General features: G+C 42.5%; 1 protein-coding gene across 1 annotated transcript in view; it reads right to left on the minus strand.

Moving 5' to 3' along the window:
- The window catches only part of LOC115460690 (uncharacterized protein HI_0077-like), an 86,249-nt gene extending 70,766 nt beyond the window's left edge, over window positions 1-15,483 (minus strand). The window contains exon 1 of the mRNA XM_030190457.1: window positions 15,304-15,483. Coding sequence (XP_030046317.1) covers window positions 15,304-15,410 — 107 coding nt within the window. The 5' untranslated portion in view covers window positions 15,411-15,483. The remainder of the gene's footprint in view (window positions 1-15,303) is intronic.
- Window positions 15,484-19,387: the final 3,904 nt, after the last annotated feature.

Genomic DNA, 19,387 nt, shown 5'->3' on the forward strand with positions numbered 1-19,387 from the left:
ATCTTTCTTGCCCTCAGGAGTTCCTCCCCCACCTGCAATGCAGCCATAGGAGCCAACTTTTCAAATTATTGGGGGTGCTAAACCCAATGGAAATAACCCCATCCCTGGACACATATAAAGAATTTTCTAAATATTGGGGGTGCTCAAGCACCCACAGCACCCACAGAGTCGGCTCCTATGAATACAGCCAACATGGAGAGGTCTGCAAACAATAGGCATTCATGCTGTAAAGGAAGGGAACACTTCACAATTTTCCCAAAATGACAACCAGATTTTTCAAAAGACCTGGATGTTTGAACAAAGCCAAAACATATGCCTCAGTCTGACTCTGTCTGCTCCAAATTTAGGACACTTTCCCATTATTTTGATATATATGTGCAAAGGAGGTAGAGCCTTACCGTGCAATACTGCAACAGCTGATACTGGTTTACTCTATTAGATCTGCAGCAGGGTAGACACAATAGATTTTGCAAATTTAGGAGTGATTTTAAAAAGAATGAGGAAAGGTCAAGGGCTTTGGAACTTAACAACTTTAGGATCATGCATTTGAGTGCAGCACTTGATGGGGTTGAGGTATTAATGTGATCTTGGAGCAATCGTATCAGATGACCTCAAAGTAGTAAGACAGGAGGATATATGTGAATCAGTGAATTCTTTCAAAAAGGCGATAAAGAAATCCTAATAAATAAATATATGTTACCGAGGATGGGAAAACCGTTAGGGTGCATAGGCAGAGGTATTAGCAGCAGAAATAAAAGGAGCCAATAAAGTTTCTGTGAAGATCATTAGATAATCCTCTAATATACTGAGTCCAGTTCTGGAGGTCATATGTACAAAAGAACAGGTCTAGAGTAGAGGCGACTCAGTGAAGGTTACCAAAACAGTGCAGACCATACCATAAGCCCTAAGGAATGAGATGAAAGGATCTAAACAGGTGTATCCAAAAAGAGATGGATATGACTGCTGTTTTTAAATGCCATCAGGTCAACCTTGGCTCCTGGTGACTTGATTGATTATGTTTTTCCAAGATTAGCTAGCAACACCTGCTTCACAAAGTTGCTGCAAAGACACATTTGTGACTTCCTTGATATTATCCATCCACTTTGCATTTCAAACTGATATATGGTAAAACACGATTTGAAAGTGCTAAACCCCTTCGAGAAAAGCTGCACTGGCTCCCAGTCAAAGAACGGATCATCTTCAAAATTTGCACTTTGGTCCACAAAATCATCTACGGCGTAGTCCCAAGATACATGCCAGACCTCATAGATCTACCAACTAGAAACAGACTCAGATCAGCACGATCATACCTAAACCTACATTACCCAAATGGCAAAGGGCTAAAATACAAAACAACTTATGCATCCAGCTTCTCCTACATAAGTGCACAACTATGGAATGGACTCCCGTATGCAGCGAAAACAATAAACGACCACCTAAACTTCAGGAAATCATTGAAAACCCACCTCTTCAAAAACTCTTATCCCACCAATCTAATATAAATCCTCACACCCAGCAACACACCATAATCAATGATCGTACTGGACAATTTACTTTCCTCTTTCCCCTCAACCTCATGACGCTTGATTCACTTCTACCTCATGTGACCTCAACACAATCTTGTATTTGTTATCAATTGAAATGGCAAACGCCTTTACGGTACTTTGTAAGCCACATTGAGCCTGCAAATAGGTGGGAAAATATGAGATAAGAAAGAAAGAAAGAAAGAAAGAAAGAAAGAAAGAAAGAAAGAAAGAAAGAAAGAAAGAATTTAGATCAAAAACAAATCCAATGAACAATGGACTAATTGGAAAAACAAACTCGAAAAATCATAAACGAGCGTGATTATCAAAGCAAAAAACACTTACTATTCAAAATTTATAAGCAAAAAAATAGTTAGTGCATAACTTTACACACTAGTAAATAAGCTACTGAATAGTCAACCTGTAACTACTACAAACGAACCCACTCCAACAACTGACCAATTGGCGTCATATTTCAAGCAGAAAATAACTAATATCAGACAAGAACTAAATAACTCTTAATCTATATGATCCTTCACCACTATGCTCCTAAGCAGACGGAATCTGGTCGGCCCTTCACCCGCTTACAACTGATCAAATCAAATGCACTCTTCACAAATGCACTATAACTGCCTTCGTTACCTTCTCAAATCAGCCCCTAATTTACTTATAAGCTATTTGCACTCAAACATAACTTTAATGCTATCTCAGAGCCTATTCCCCCCCTCCCTCAAAATGGCAATATTATTTTGATTCCCATACCGAAGAATACCCAAACCAGCCTAAGTGTAGTCTCTAACTACAGACCAATGGCTTCAATCCCACGCACCAACTAATGGACTATCTCCAACTTCACTCCATTTTACATAGCTCAAAATCCAGTTTTAGACCTTCTCACATTACCAAAACTGTTCTCACCACCCTCCTAGCTAAATTTAGATGAGAACTTAGCTTTGGTAATAAAATATTAATACTCTAGTTTGATATGTCCAGTGCCTCTGACACTGTTGATCATCATAATATCTTTCTAAACATCCTTGACCATTACGGAATCTGTGGAGCTGTAAGAAAATGGTTCTCAGGCTTCCTAAGGTCTATATCATACCAGGTGAAACAATCAGGTACAATTTCATCAGCATGGTCCCCTGTTTGTGGAGTGCCCCTGGGCTCTCCATTGTCCCCCATCCTATTTAACATCAGGTTGATACCATTAGGCAACTTACTGGAGAAAAACGGTCTCCCAAGATTCATTTATGCAGACAATGTTACCATCTATATTCCATTCACTAAAAAAATAAATGAAATTACTCATATCATCAGATTAGGTCTGTAATGGAATGCTCAAAACACAGCAGCCAGGCTCATATTTGGAAAATCACAATTCGACAGCGCCAAACCACTACGAGAAAAACTGCACTGGCTCCCAATCAAAGAACATATTACTTTCAAAATCTGCACTCTGGTCCACAAGATTATCTATGGCGAAGAACCGGGTTATATGTCTGACCTTATAGACCTACCAAAAAGAAACACAATTGGATCATCACGATCATACCTAAATCTTCACCACCCCAGTTGCAAGGAACTCAAGTATAAATCAATCCACGGATCCAGCTTCTCCTATATAAGCACACAACTTTGGAACACATTACCAAAAGCCATAAAGACAACACATGATTACCTCAACTTCCGGAAATCACTAAAGACCAACCTGTTCGAGAAGGCATACCTTACTGATCCAACTTAAGTGCCTAGACCCAACAACACAACGAAACCATAACCTGCAACGAACATTATATAACTCTTCTTCTCTCGATTCTATTATATGTCTCTAACACACACATCTCACTCTCTACCACATCACTCTGTATTTGTTTCATCACTGGAGGCGGCTTATGCCTCATGGTGCTATGTAAGCCACATTGAGCCTGCAAATAGGTGGGAAAATGTAGGGTACAAATGCAATAAATAAATAAATAAATAAATAAATAAATCTTGGGCATCCAACTTCAAATTAAAACTCAACACTGATAAAACTAAATTCTTATTAGTTACTAATCCTCATCATGCTTTAAATCTTAAATCATTTACCACTGAGACATCACATATCCCCATGACTCAGGTATAAAAATCTTAGGAATCACAATAGACCAGTTCCTCACTCTACATAACCAAATTTCCAAAGTGGTATCAAGTATCTTCAATTTAGTATGGAAACTGAGGAAACTAAGACCAAGACCATTCTTCACAAAATCAGTCTTTCGTACCCTACCTCAATCCTTAGTCCTAACAAAATTTGATTACTGCAACTCTATTTACGTAGGACTTAAAGGGGATCTCCTAAAAAAAACTACAATCCACTCAAAACACGGCGACACGTCTCATATTCAGACTACCACACTTCAGTACTGGTCTCCGTATCTCAAAAAAGATATAGTAGAATTGGAAAAGGTACAGCGAAGGGCGACGAAAATGATAGTGGGGATGGGACGACTTTCCTATGAAGAGAGGCTGAGAAGGCTAGGGCTTTTCAGCTTGGAGAAGAGACGGCTGAGGGGAGATATGATAGAAGTGTATAAAATAATGAGTGGAATGGATCGGGTGGATGTGAAGCGACTGTTCACGCTATCCAAAAATACTAGGACTAGAGGGCATGAGTTGAAGCTACAGTGTGGTAAATTGAAAACGAATCGGAGAAAATTTTTCTTCACCCAACGTGTAATTAGACTCTGGAATTCGTTGCCGGAGAACGTGGTACGGGCGGTTAGCTTGACGGAGTTTAAAAAGGGGTTAGATAGATTCCTAAAGGACAAGTCCATAGACCGCTATTAAATGGACTTGGAAAAATTCCGCATTTTTAGGTATAACTTGTCTGGAATGTTTTTACGTTTGGGGAGCGTGCCAGGTGCCCTTGACCTGGATTGGCCACTGTCGGTGACAGGATGCTGGGCTAGATGGACCTTTGGTCTTTCCCAGTATGGCACTACTTATGTACTTATGTACTTATGTACCAAAGCAACCCCCCCCCCCCTTCTGTACGATTTGCATTGTTTGCCAATAAAAGATAGAATATCATTCAAGCTATGTACCCTCATTCACAAAATTTTGTATGGGTCAGCCCCAATGTACATGAACAACCTCACTGAATCACCCTCACGCAATGCCTCTAAATCATCTCAAGAATACCTTAGCCTATATTTTCTGACTTGTAAGAAAGTCACCTACAAAACAATCCATACTGCTAAATTTTCATATCAAGGCACTAAAATTTGAAACTCCTTACCTAAAAACCATCACATGCACCAATGATTATTTGTTATTCAGAAGTGTATTAAAGCCCATCTCTACAATGTCACCGTCGGCACCTAACCATTTCACCTCTATCCAGGAATTCTAGACTGCCCCAATCTGACTATCTGCACATGTTGTCCATTAGATTGTAAGCTCCTTTGAGCAGGGACCGTCCTTCTTTGTGAAACCGACAGCGCTGCATAACCCTAGTAGCGCTTTAGAAATGTTAAGTAGTAGTAGTATTGAAAACTTGCTTCTTTAGGCTAGCTAGCCTTTAAGGAAATAAACACTCTTCTCAAACAAACTCATGGCATTAATTTTTCACCTCATCCCACCTCCCAGTACTCCTATTTATCCCAGCTAATCCTAGCCCTTTACTTTTTGCCTCCATATTTCAATTATCTAACTTAAATAACTAAGTGGTCTGTTTATGAAGCAGCGCTTGTGGCTGACACGGCCCAGTAAAAGTGAAATTAGTTTTGAAATAATACTGGATAAAGTTAAAACGGGCCTGGACTTCATGGAAAACTGGGCAACAACATTTAAACTCAAACTAAACGGAGACAAAACAAAATTCCTCGTTTTATCAAACCAGTACAATCTCACATCGTACCAAAACTTCACAATCTACTACTACTACTTATCACTTCTATAGCGCTACAAGGCATACGCAGCGCTGTACACCATACATGAAAAGACAGTCCCTGCTCAATCAACCATCAAACATACCAAATTGAAACACAGCTAAAATACTAGGAATCTTTCTTGACAAACACCTATCAGTGGACAGTCAAATATCAGTAGTAATAACAAAATGCTTCAGAATACTATGGAAACTGAGAAGGACAAGAGACTGTTTTCCTAGATAAGTGTTCAGGATAACAACTGACAATACTATCACAACTAGACTACTGTAATGCAGCATTCGTAGGGTGCAAGGAAAACACACTGAAATCGCCGCAAACCGTCCAAAACACGGCAGCAAGGCCAATATTCAAAAAGACAAAATATGAAAGAGCTACCCCACTGCTCGAAATACTACACCAGCTGCCAATCAAGGCAAGACTAATCTTCAAAGCTAGCACCATCATCTATAAGATATTTGATATGTCTCCTGAACATATGCTAGATATGATCGAGCTATCCCCAAGAAACGCATGCCCAGAAACCACCTACTTCTCCCCCTACCCAACTGCAGAAACATAAAACTATCTACATGCCTGGATTTAGTTACCTGGGTTCCAAGTGGTGGAACTCAACAGCAAAGATCATAAGAAGCATCACCAATTATCTTCAGTTCAGAAAAGAACTGAAAACATACCTTTTAAAAAAATTGTACAACTAACTAAAAAGGTAATCGTTGTCCTTTCCACTTCACAATTGAAAACCGTCATGTAATTTTCAACCAAAATGTAAACTGCAAACTGTCAGCTATCGTTGTCTAGGGTGGTCCCGGGGTCCACTTCACAGAGGCAGTGGGTTCCCAAAGAATAAGCAATCCACACAGATTTGGATATATAAAGTATATTATATTTGCATATATGTATTGGCTCACAGCACTTAGTACAGGAAAAAGGGTACAAGCTGTCTTGGGGTGTGTGTTTAGAGGGAGGGAGAAAGAAAGGATAGGGTGTTTGTTCATAGGAAAAAAGAAACCTTGGACTAGGGCTGTCTGAGAAGGGGGGGAGCAGAGCCAGGTGCTCTGGTGGCTAAAGATGGAGGTGTGCAGAGAAAGAAGAAGAAACAAAGACAGCTCAGCAGAGTCCCGTGCCCTCTGCTGCAGGGAGAAAGAAAGAGGGAGACCTAGTGCCCTGGACACAGAGAAGTGCCCGGGGACAGAGAGAGAGGGGGGGGGGGGCAGTAGACCCCAAGCTGAGCTCTGTGCTCTGCTGCACAGAGAAAGACAGAGAGAGCGGGAGAGCCCTAGTGAGCTCTGCTTTATACCTAATAAGAACTGAGAGGGAACAGGAGCAGAGAGAGATCAAAAACTTCTCTTTCCCAGTTATTTCCTTTACAGAACTCCAGATATTTTCTGAAGTCAGGAAAGGTGACAACTTTCACAGGTTGTCCTGGAGCCACACTGTCTAGCTTTGGTTGCTCTGAAGCCCTGCTCCCAGATGGAACAAAAGGTATGTTAATCAAGAGTAATTGAGAAACCAAAGGGCTATCAGGCCTCTCTGAGCACCATTTGGCCCATTTCATCCTCAATGGTTCCTGCAGGACAGGGGAGAGAGTTTACCAGAGGTCAGAAGGTGGTTTAATATTGTCAAACTGATTTCATATTAGTATAAGTATGTCCAGCAATAATTTTGACCTCCTGCAATCCTGACACAAACCATCAACATAAACCTATACACCATCTTTGTAATTCTCAACCAGAATGTAAATTGTAAGCAACTTTGAACCGAAACCAGTTTTTGGATAACAGTGGGATACAAGAATGCATAAATAATTAAATAAATAAATAACATGAGCTATTTGCTGCCATGTTTTTTTTTTTTCCTGAGACATGCGCAAAGTGAAGGCACCCTTCCTGCAGAACCTTTGTGGGACGGGTCCAGCAGGATTTCCCTGAATGTCGCCCAAATTCTGTGCTTTGAATTTGTATTTCATTAGTTTACTGCATCGCCATGGAATATTTTCCCGCTAATCTTGTGGTAGAAGCTGCATGCTCAGTCATCAGTGTGTGGCTCTCCCACATGGCTTTCTGCATCAGTCACTGGGTCAACCACCATAAAATCTCTTTGAATTTCAAGCTAAATGTTAATGAATGAGATAATTAGTACACACTCTGAGAAGAGAATGATTGTAATATTTTATACATCTACTTGAATCTCCCATTTTGGTCTCTAATGAAGGAGCACAGATATGCAAATTGCAGTAAAAATTAATTAGCTAAATTGCTTATGTTGCTGAGAAACTAATTAATTGACTAGAAATTTATTTCCTACTTTTTCATGTGGAACTCACTGCTTTGTTTGATATTTGGATCATAAAACTTATTGTGGACTGTTTTTTTATGACCGATGATTAAAGGTGAGCTTTCAACTTTTTTCATATGCAGCTGTTGTGTTTGAAGCTCTGGATTTTCTAAGGTCTTTTTTCTCCACTATTTTTGTGAAACAGCAGTGGGTTCTGACCTTAAAGTAGAAGAGAGGTGATTTTTTTTTTTTTGTTACATTTGTACCCCGCACTTTCCCACTCATGGCAGGCTCAATGCAGCTTATATGGGGCAATGGAGGGTTAAGTGACTTGCCCAGAGTCACAAGGAGCTGCCTGTGCCTGAAGTGGGAATCGAACTCAGTTCCTCAGTTCCCCATGACCAAAGTCCGCCACCCTAACCACTAGGCCACTCCATGCTCACGTCTTTTTCACCCATTAATATACTGTTGCCCAATTTGCCAGCTTCCCTAATTTCTGTAAACATTTGTTCATCCGTCTGTTCGTTCTTTCCTGGCAGACAGTAGTACAGCTGTACCAGAATATTCCTTCCCTTCACACATGGAATTTCCATCCATAAGGATTCCATGTTGCTATCTGTTTCATGTACAATGTTTATTTTGTTTGATTCAATTCCCTCTTTAACATATAGCACAACCCCCCCCCCCCTCCAATTTGATCCACTTTATCATTGCAATATAATTTATAACTACTACTACTACTTATTATTTCTAAAGCGCTACTAGACGTACGCAGCGCTGTACACTTGAACATGAAGAGACAGTCCCTGCTCAACAGAGCTTACAATCTAAACAGGACAGACAAACAGGACAAATAAGAGATAAGGACAAAGAGTAACAAGATTCCGGAATCCCAAAGAGTAGCAACATTCCGTTCAGAATCCCAAAGAGTAGCAACATTCCGGAATCCCAAAGACTACTACTACTACTTATCATTTATATAGCGCTACTAGACGTACGCAGCGCTGTACACTTGAACATGAAGAGACAGTCCCTGCTCGACAGAGCTTACAATCTAATTAGGACAGACAAACAGGACAAATAAGAGATAAGGACAAAGAGTAACAAGATTCCGGAATCCCTGCTCGACAGAGCTTACAATCTAATTAGGCCAGACAAACAGGACAAACAAGAGATAAGGGAATATTAAAGTGAGGATGATAAAATAAGGGTTCTGAACAAGTGAATAAGGTTTAGGAGTTAAAAGCAGCATCAAAAAGGTGGGCTTTTAGCTTAGATTTGAAGATGGCCAGAGATGACACCCAGCTTTACCTCTCCACTCCCGACATCACAGTCGAAACCCAGGCCAAAGTTTCGGCCTGCTTTTCAGACATCGCTGCCTGGATGTCCAACCGACATCTGAAACTGAACATGGCAAAGACTGAGCTCCTTGTCTTTCCACCCAAACCCTCCTCTCCTCTTCCCCCACTTTCTGTCTCTGTTGACAACGCCCTCATCCTCCCCGTCTCCTCAGCCCGCAATCTCGGAGTCATTTTCGACTCCTCCCTCTCCTTCTCTGCCCATATCCAGCAGACAGCTAAGACCTGTCGTTTCTTCCTCTATAATATTAGCAAAATTCGCCCATTCCTCTCTGAACAGACCACCCGAACCCTCGTCCACTCACTCGTTACCTCTCGTCTTGACTATTGCAACCTTCTCCTCGCTGGTCTCCCGCTTAGCCACCTATCCCCCCTCCAAACTGTCCAAAATTCAGCCGCACGTCTTATCTACCGCGTGAACCGATACTCTCATATCACCCCTCTCCTCAAGTCACTTCACTGGCTCCCGATCCGTTACCGTATACAGTTCAAGCTTCTCCTATTGACTTTCAAGTGCACTCAATCTGCAGCCCCCCATTACCTCTCCACCCTCCTTTCCCCGTATGTCCCCACCCGTAACCTCCGCTCTCAGGACAAATCACTCCTATCTGTACCCTTCTCCACCACCGCTAACTCCAGACTCCGCCCCTTCTGCCTTGCATCACCTTATGCCTGGAACAGACTTCCCGAACCCATACGCCATGCGCCCTCCCTGCCCATTTTCAAGTCCTTACTCAAAGCCCATCTTGAGTAGGGACTGTCCTTCCCCTTGTTTAAAATTGTACAGCGCTGCGTAACCCTGGCAGTGCTATAGAAATGCTAAGTAGTAGTAGTAGTAGTAGATGGAGCTTGACGTACTGGCTCAGGAAGTCTATTCCAGGCATATGGTGCAGTAAGATAAAAGGAACGGAGTCTGGAGTTAGCGGTGAGGAGAAGGGTGCAGATAAGAGAGATTTACCCAGTGAACGGAGTTCCCGGGGAGGAATGTAGGGAGACATTGTCCTCCTTCCACCAGTTCTGTTTCATGATAGTCCTAATATTAAGTTTAAATTTGCCATTTTCAAGTTCACCTCATTTATTGTATTTATGTTTATATTTGGTCATTTTACTATTGTTGTGCTGTTAACAAAATTGTAAATTCTATGTTAAACTGCATCTGCTGTACTCCGCCTTAAGTGAATCACTACATAAAGGTGGTTAATAAATCTCAATCAATCATGTGCAACTGTTAGTCACCTTATTCTCCAACTCCTGTTTTTCTGTGTCATTTGAGTGAAGGAGTAGCCTAGCCATTAGAATACTGGGCTTGCCTTCCAGGGGTGCTGGGTTCAATGCCGCTCCTTATAATCTTGGACAAGTCACTTTAATCCTCCATTGCCTCAGATACAAAAATTAGATTGTGAGCCTTCCAGGTAGGGTTACCATTCGTCCGGATTTCCCCGGACATGTCCTCTTTTTGAGGGCATGTCCGGGGCGTCCGGCGGATTTTGCCTGCACCCACGTTTGTCCGGATTTCTGGACAAATGTGGGCGCGGGTGCGGGCAGGCGCGTGTGGGCGGGCGATCGGCGCCGTGGTAACCCTACTCCCGTCCCCTCCCCTTCCTTACCATGTTCCCTGGTGGTCTAGTGACGTCTTCGAGGCAGGAAAGAGCCCCCTCTTTCCTGCCTGGAGCGCTGCCTCCCCTGTCTATCATCCTCCTCGGTCTGGCTGGGGATTCAAAATGGCCGCCGAGAGTTGAACTCTCGCGAGGCCACTTCAACTCTCGGTGGCCATTTTGAATCTCCAGCCAGACCGAGGAGGATGCAGCAGGCAAGGACAGGCAGCGCTCCGGGCAGGAAAGAGGGGGCTCTTTCCTGCCCCGAAGAGAAGACCCTACTAGACCACCAGGGCTAGATAGTAAGTGAGGGGGGGAATATGTGAGGGGGGGGGGAACCATGTGACGGGGGGCGGGGAATAGAGGGGCGGAACGAGGACCCGAAGGGGGCGTGGCGGGGGCGGGGTATGATGCGTGGCGGGGGCGGGGTAGGGGGCGTGACATGTGTCCTCTTTTTCAGAGGACACAAAATGGTAACCCTACTTCCAGGGATGGGGTGATACCTAGTGTACCTGAATGTAACTCAGCTCAAGCTACTACTGAAAAAGAGTGTGAGCAAATCTAAAATAATAAATATTATGCTCATTCACTGTGCTGCCAATTAAAAATGTTTTATTGTGTATGGTGTTGAGCTCACATTGTAAGTAGCATACTTTGTACAATAAGTTAAATATTTTTAGTGTTGTAATTGTCTATTGCCTATGTTCAGATTTTTCTTGTTGTACACCACCTTAGGTGAATTTTTTCAAAAAGGCAGTAAATAAATTCTCACAAATAAATACATTTTTATTTTCTGAAAATGATATGGTTCCTTGTGTCTTTCTATTGCTGCTTCACAAGCGCCCTAGTTCTCCTTGCCCTGATCAAGGAGGTTTAATAGACAGGAGATGAAGTGACGTCAGAACGCTGAAACCAATTAGATCACTCTAAGTTTCCCCTTCCCAGCGCAGCTGTCATCCCTGTTCACTCAAAACAAAGCAAGCAAACCTATGAGCTGCTGCATCCACCTTGTCATTCTTTATTGTTGGTAGCAGTTTTATTTAATCTCACTTATATTTTCAAACATGCCAGCTTGTGCAGCATACAGGAAGTATAATAGCGGAATAACTTTTCATAGGTAGAATTGTAATTTGTTATAAATCAGTGATCAGTTGGAGGGGCTGGTTACAGGGACACCCTAGCACATTTTATATTCGTGCAGAGATTTTTTTTTTTCTCCTGGTAATGGGCCACTAAAACAGACATCATGTTATGAGAATCAGGTGCTCAACATTCAGAGTTTCTATTTATTTATGACATTCATATCCCACATTTAACGTATTAGGTTGAAACCAGGGAGAATTTGAAAGTTTTTTTTTCCTGTGTCTAGATCAAAAGAGAAAAAGATGGTTTGTGGGAACTTGCTCCTTCTGTTTTGAAGAATGCAGTGGTATATTATAAAAATGCACTGAATACTGTTTATTACTATTATTTACTACTGGTTGATATACAGCAGACATTAACCAAGTCAGCTTCATGCTTTGTAATATAATTTTTAATAGCCTTTTCACAGTTATTACCCAAATACAAATAAAATTATGTTAATTATACGACTGTGTCTGCCTCTCATGGTAGTTAGGATAACCTGGTCCTGGAGTTACTCAGGGCAGTCAGGTTTGTCAGGATAGTGACAATGAATATTCATGAGAGAGATTTGCATACAGTGGAGGCAGTGCTTGTTATGAAATGCTGAGTCCTACTGATCTGTACATCTGTTGAGTTATTTTGGCGGGTGGAAACAGTCAGGTGGGCTTATAGGGAGGGAGGGGAGTATGGGAGGAGAAGGGGTTTTGGGGTATGTTCTCTGTAAAAAATTTTATTGTGCCATGTTGGATGGTTTACTGTTTTTTCTTCTTCTGTATGAAACTTATCAACCAACATGTTTTGCTTTTAATAAAGATGATTAAAACATAAAAAATAAGTTTTGGGTGTTTCTGAATTCTATTATTCTGTCTCACTGTATTTCCAGTTTTGGCACAGTGTAAGCCATCACAAGAACAAAATATAAGAAAACCAATGGACTGCATTAGGAGCTTATAGCCCATTTAGTTATGTTTCAACAAATGAGAGAATTTGTTTGACAGAAAATATTTTTATTATTTTGACTTATAAACCACTTGTCCCTGAAACATGCTCAAACAACAGAATAATCCATTTGTGTATCTAAAAGGTAAACTTCTACAAAACAGATAAAGATGTGATTCCATGTGCCCCAATGAAAGGAGAGTTTAATTGTACTTCCATTTAATTTCAATGTATTCCACCATCTTTATAACACCAGGCTTCCCAAGACAGATTAGAACATTTAAGATGAACCCATCAGGAAACAGGATATCCTCACTGAAATTTGGCCATCTGTATTGTATACAGTGTATTTATTTAGTTTTTAGTGTAGAAAAATGAGCACAAAATACAAAGTTTAAAATTGCTGTTTCTACCAGCTTAGCTATAATAATTCTTTAAGCTGTTTTAGTGATATTCAATTGTTATTTCATTCAAAATCTGTACGACAGTTCACAAAATTATCTATGGCGAAGCACCGGGGTACACGATAGACTTCATTGACCTGCCAACCAGAAACACCATAAAATCAGCACGATCATACCTAAACCTCCACTACCCAAGCACCAAAGGACTCAAATACAAATCCACTTATGCAACTAGCTTTTCCTACTTAAGCGCACAACTATGGAACGTACTACCAAAAGTAGTAAAAACCATGCTCGACCACCTAAATTTCCGGAAAGTACTAAAGACAGAACTGTTCAGAAAAGCATACCCCACTGACCCAACATAAAAAACCTGGATACTTTGCGACACAACATAACGAAAGCCCGTAATGGACATATCCTAACTCTTCCTGGATACCTGCGACACAACGTAACCAAAGACCGTAATGGACATATCCTAACTCTTCCTCTCTAAGTTCCCCCAACTGTATTTACCATACATGTGACCCATTCTACCACAATTTCACCTTGTATTGTTCATACCCGTATTTGTTCAAACCGGAATCGGCTAAAGCCATTTACGGTACTATGTAAGCCACATTGAGCCTGCGAATAGGTGGGAAAATGTGGGATACAAATGTAACAAATAAAATATATATATATATATATATATAGCATTTATATAGCGCTACCAGGCGCACGCAGCGCTGAACATTTGACACAGAGAGACAGTCCCTGCTCAAAGAGCTTACAATCTAAGTAAAACAGACAGACAAGGCATTACGGGCAAGGGAAATACAGGGTAAAGAGGAACAGGGAGTAGGACAAATGGGTAGTGGCTTGGAGCCAAAGGCAACAGTGAAAAGGTGAGCCTTCAGCATAGATTTAAAAACAGGTAGAGATGGAACTAGACGTATGGGCTCAGGAAGACAGTTCCAGGCATAAGGTGCTGCAAGATAGAAGGAACAAAGTCTGGAGTTAGCGGTGGAGGAGAAGGGGGACGACCAGAGAGAAGCTTTCAAATAAATTAAAAAGCTGTCCAATAAGTCCAACTTTTGTCCTTTAAAGTGTGGTGAAAGTATGAGAAGAGAAATTTAGGAGAAGTGTATTGGTGCATACACATCAATAGAAATACACTTCTCCTAAATTTCTCTTCTCATACTTTCACCACACTTAATAATTTACCCACAGATAAAACTGTGCCACCCTAACGTTCTCTGGCTATTGTTCTATCGTCCTATCATTCCCCATTGCTACATTCTATTGTTATATCCCCAAATGATATTATGAACTGACTGTCTACCCTAAACCCTCACAATGTAACCCACCTCTTCAATGCTGCGTTCGGCACCTAACCCTTACCGTTCAGTGAATCCAGACTGCCCCAATTTGACTGCCCCTATCGGACCGACCGTTCACTTGTCTATTAGATTGTAAGCTCTTTGAGCAGGGACTGTCTCTCTTTGTTAAATTGTACAGCGCTGCGTAACCCTAGTAGCGCTCTAGAAATGTTAAGTAGTAGTAGTAGTATTACATATAGCAGTGATTTAACCAGAGCTGAGATTGTGATGTCATAATGCCTCATTCCACCAATGCCTAAGAGCCAACCTCATCAGTGATGTCACAATGGCTTGATTGTCCTATATTTGTCTCACTCTTATCTATTAGATTGTAAGCTCCTTGACCAGGGACTGTCTCTCTTTGTTAAATTGTACAGCGCTGCGTAACCCTAGTAGCGCTTTAGAAATATTAAGTAGTAGTAGTACTTCCATCATTCACAATGTATTGTAAGCCACACTGAACCCGCAAGTAGGTGGGAAACTGTGGGATACAAATGCAATAAATAAATAAAATAAATAATAAAGGCACTGCCTATCCAATTGAAAGAGCTTTCGACTTGGTACAGATGGAGGTTTGCTTGCTTTGTTTTGAGTGAACGGGGATGACGGCTGCGCTGGGACGGGGAAACTTAGACTGTCCTCATTGGCTTCCTTCCTTCCACTCCTGTTTATTAAAGCTCCTCCTCGGTCCTGATGGTGGTGGCCTGGCTCCGCCCCTTCACGCACTGCCCCGCCCCTCCTTTTGGTGGTCCCTTGGGGGGGGGGGCATATAACGCCCTTCCTTACTTGGTACAGCGCGTGCGGAATTTCTCCTTGTCGCCTACACACTGCCAGTTGCTGCCGCTCACCACCTCCCTCAGGGCGCGCACTAAGTCCTGCTCGAAGCTCTCCATCACCGCCGGCTCCGGACCTTCTTCTCCTAGCAACCGACGCCACTAGGCTAGGGCTAGGGGAGGAGGAGGCACGCTCATGGCGCAGTTGCGTCACTTCCGCCCCACACCGGAAACCGCTGCTCAGGACCGAGTCTGAGTGTGGAAGCGAAGCCGGGTGGCTAAGAAGGAAGTGCGGTTCTCGGTGCTACTGGGGGAAGGGATGCTCTGCAGCTCGGAGCGGCGCGCCTTCTGTTTGTCACGGCCGATAAGAAATAGAAAATATGGAGACATTTTTTTTTTTTTTTACATTTTAAGCTTTAAACACTATAAACGTGATGATACCACAATTTAACAATCCTTTGACCTCTGCTCGATTTCCCAGACCGGTTATGATACAGTCGCAGTTCCGGGAAACTCACAAGTGAAGTGGCATAAGAGCAGGGCCGGCACCTTTTCCATTGTCTGCTAAAATTGAGCCAAGGACCCCAAGTTTTAATGAAAGAGCTCAGGGCTATTGTGGGGTGGGTCCCTCAGTGATCACCCCACCCCTGAAGTGTGGCCTAAAATGCACTGCATAAGAGTGAGGTGAAGATTACTACTACTACTATTTAGCATTTCTATAGCGCTACAAGACGTACGCAGCGCTGCACAAACATAGAAGAAAGACAGTCCCTGCTCAAAGAGCTATGTAATAAAAGTAAGCCAAGTATAGGACAATCAAGCCATTGTGACATCACTGATGAGGTTGGCTCTTATTGGTGGCCTGAGGCATTATGACATCACAATATTAGCTCTGGTTACAAGAGACTACTACTACTACTACTACTACTACTATTTAGCATTTCTATAGCGCTACAAGGCGTACGCAGCGCTGCACAAACATAGAAGAAAGACAGTCCCTGCTCAAAGAGCTATGTAATAAAAGTGAGCCAAGTATAGGACAATCAAGCCATTGTGACATCACTGATGAGGTTGGCTCTTATTGGTGGACTGAGGCATTATGACATCACAATATTAGCTCTGGTTACAAGAGACTACTACTACTACTATTTAGCATTTCTATAGCGCTCCAAGGCGTACGCAGCGCTGCACAAACATAGAAGAAAGACAGTCCCTGCTCAAAGAGCTTACAATCTAATAGACAAAAAATAAAGTAAGCAAATCAATTAATGTGTAGAGGAAAGAGAGGAGGGTAGGTGGAGGCAAGTGGTTACGAGTCAAAAGCAATGTTAAAGAGGTGGGCTTTCAGTCTAGATTTAAAGGTGGCCAAGGATGGGGCAAGACGTAGAGGCTCAGGAAGTTTATTCCAGGCGTAGGGTGCAGCGAGACAGAAGGCACGAAGTCTGGAGTTGGCAGATGTCCTCAATAGCTGTCCCTTTGCCAGCAGAAGCTTTATGGCCAAAAATCAGATTAGCAATTAACTGTTTGCTCATTTTCACAGAATTTTGGAGTAATTTTGTTGGGCAGACTGGATGGACCGTACAGGCCTTTATCTGCCGTCATTTACTATGTTACTATGTAATTTGTGACTTAAAGGCTCTCTGGACCTACTTACATAAGTATTGCCATACAGGGAGAGACCAAAGGTCCATCAAGCCCAGCATCCTGCTTCCAACAGTGGCCAATCCACGTCACAATATACCTGACAAGATCCCAAAAAAGTACAAAACATTTTATACTGCTTATCCCAGAAACAGTGGGTTTTCCCCAAGTCCATTCAATAAAGGTGAGCCATATCCATTGTACCTGAATGTAACTCACCTTGAGCTACTACTGAAAAAGGTGTGAGCAAAATCTAAGTAAATGAAAATAAAATAGTCTATGAACTTTTCCTTTAGGAAGCCCTCCAAACCTTTTTTAAACTCCACTAAGCTAACTGCCTTTACCACATTCTCTGGCAACAAATTCCAGAGTTTAATTACACTTCGTAGCAGGTATATAGAGAAAAGTCTGGGTTCAACAAAAAAAAAAAAAAAGGAAAGTTGATGATTTCAGCAATTTTATAGGTCTGCTACAGGCAATCAGTTGCTACTGTATAAAACGAGTTGAGAATTGTTAGTGACATAAGTGTGACTGGATAGGCTCTGCAATATTCTATAAGGGAAAGGGACTGGGACTTACAATGGAGGGTTAAGTGACTTGCCCAGAGTCACAAGGGGCTGCAGTGGGAATTAAACCTAGTTCCCCAGGATCAAAGTCCACTTCACTAATTACTAGGCTACTCCTCCACTCCAGAGAAATAGGATTGGACCAGATTGCAAATCCAATGAAAGCATGAAGTGCCAAAATGTAGTTATAATACAGAAATGCCTCCACTTCTGTAGGGAGATTTACACGTTGATTACCCATCTAACATGCACCAATGCTGATTTGAACATAAGAGTAGCTATACTGGGTCAGACCAATGGTCCATGTAGCCCAGTATCCTGTTGCTAGCAGTGGCCATGCCTAGTCACAAGTACCTGGCAGAAACCCAAACTGTGGCAACATTCAGTGCTCCAAGTCCCACGGCAAACAGTTGCATCCCCATGTCTGTCTCAATAGAAACATAGTAAATGATAGATAAAGCCCAATATGATCTATCCAATTTGTGCAGCAGTGGTGTGTCTACTTTGGGTAAATGTGTACACAAATTCCAATATGAAACCCAATATCTACTCCCCTTCTTCCGTCACTCATTTAACTTTTTGAGGCTTTTAAGAAACACCGAATGATGGCAGACGAACAGGCTTATTTTTGAAAGTGATCGCCAGCGAAATCGGTATAATTGAAAGTGGCGCTTTTGACACCATCGCTGCTTTCCCATCGCAGCGCCGGCGAAAGTTCAAGGGGGCGTGTCGGTGTAGCGAAGGCGGGACATGGGCGGGCATGGGCATGGCTACCAGATGGCCGGCTTTCACGGATAATGGAAAAAAAAGTGGCATTCATCAGTATTTCGCCGGGTTTACTTGGTCCTTTTATTTTCACGACCAAGCCTCAAAAAGGTGCCCCAACTGACCAGATGACCACCGGAGGGAATGGGGGATGACCTCCCCATACTTCCCCAGTGGTCACCAACCCCCTCCCACACTGCAAAAAATACAAATATAAACCTTTTTTTTACCAGCCTCAAATATCATACCCAACTCCCTGACAGCAGTATGCAAGTCCCTGGAGCAGTTTTTAATGGGTGCAGTGCACTTCAGGATGGCAGACCCAGGCCCACCCCCCCCCCCCCCCACCTGTTACACTTGTGGTGGTAAGTGTTGAACCCTCCAAACCCCTCCCCCCAAAACCCACTGTACCCACATGTAGGTGCCCTCCTTCACCCATACTGGCTATGGTAATGGTGTAGAGTTGTGGGGAGTGGGTTTGGGGGGGATTTGTGGGGCTCAGCACCCAAGGGAAGGGAGCTATGCACCTGGGAGCTATTTGTGTATTTTTTGAACATTTTTAGAAGTGCCCCTTAGGGTGCCCGGTTGGTGTCCTGGCATGTCAGGGGGACCAGTGTACTACAAATGCTGGCTCCTCCCATGACCAAATGCCTTGGATTTCGCTGGGTTTGAGATGGCCGGCAGTTTTTTCCATTATCGCTGAAAAACAAAACCAGCGATCTGAAACACGGCGAACTCTTGCATTTGGCCTGGCTAAACCGTATTATAGGAAAAAGAAGATGGCCGACCATCTTTTACGAAAATACGGTTCCAGCCAGCTATTGCGCTGTCGACAAAATGGATTGCCGGCGACCGCTGGTGACGATCGATTATGCCTCTCCAAGTCAGTTAACCCTCCATTGCCCCAGGTATAAAATACGTACCTGTTTTTAATATGTCAGCCACTTTGATTATCGCCATTCCTTTTCCTTTCTTCTCCCTTAGAAACCCTTTGAGCTTGTTTCCTGAATTCAGATGTAGTCCTCAACTATCTGGAAGGCCACCACTCTTTCCGTAAAGAACTATTTTTATAGATTACTTTTGACTATACCCTTTCACCTTCAGCCTATGCATTTATGCCACAGA

Source organism: Microcaecilia unicolor, chromosome 1 (assembly GCF_901765095.1).
Source record: "Microcaecilia unicolor chromosome 1, aMicUni1.1, whole genome shotgun sequence".
NCBI lineage: Eukaryota > Metazoa > Chordata > Amphibia > Gymnophiona > Siphonopidae > Microcaecilia > Microcaecilia unicolor.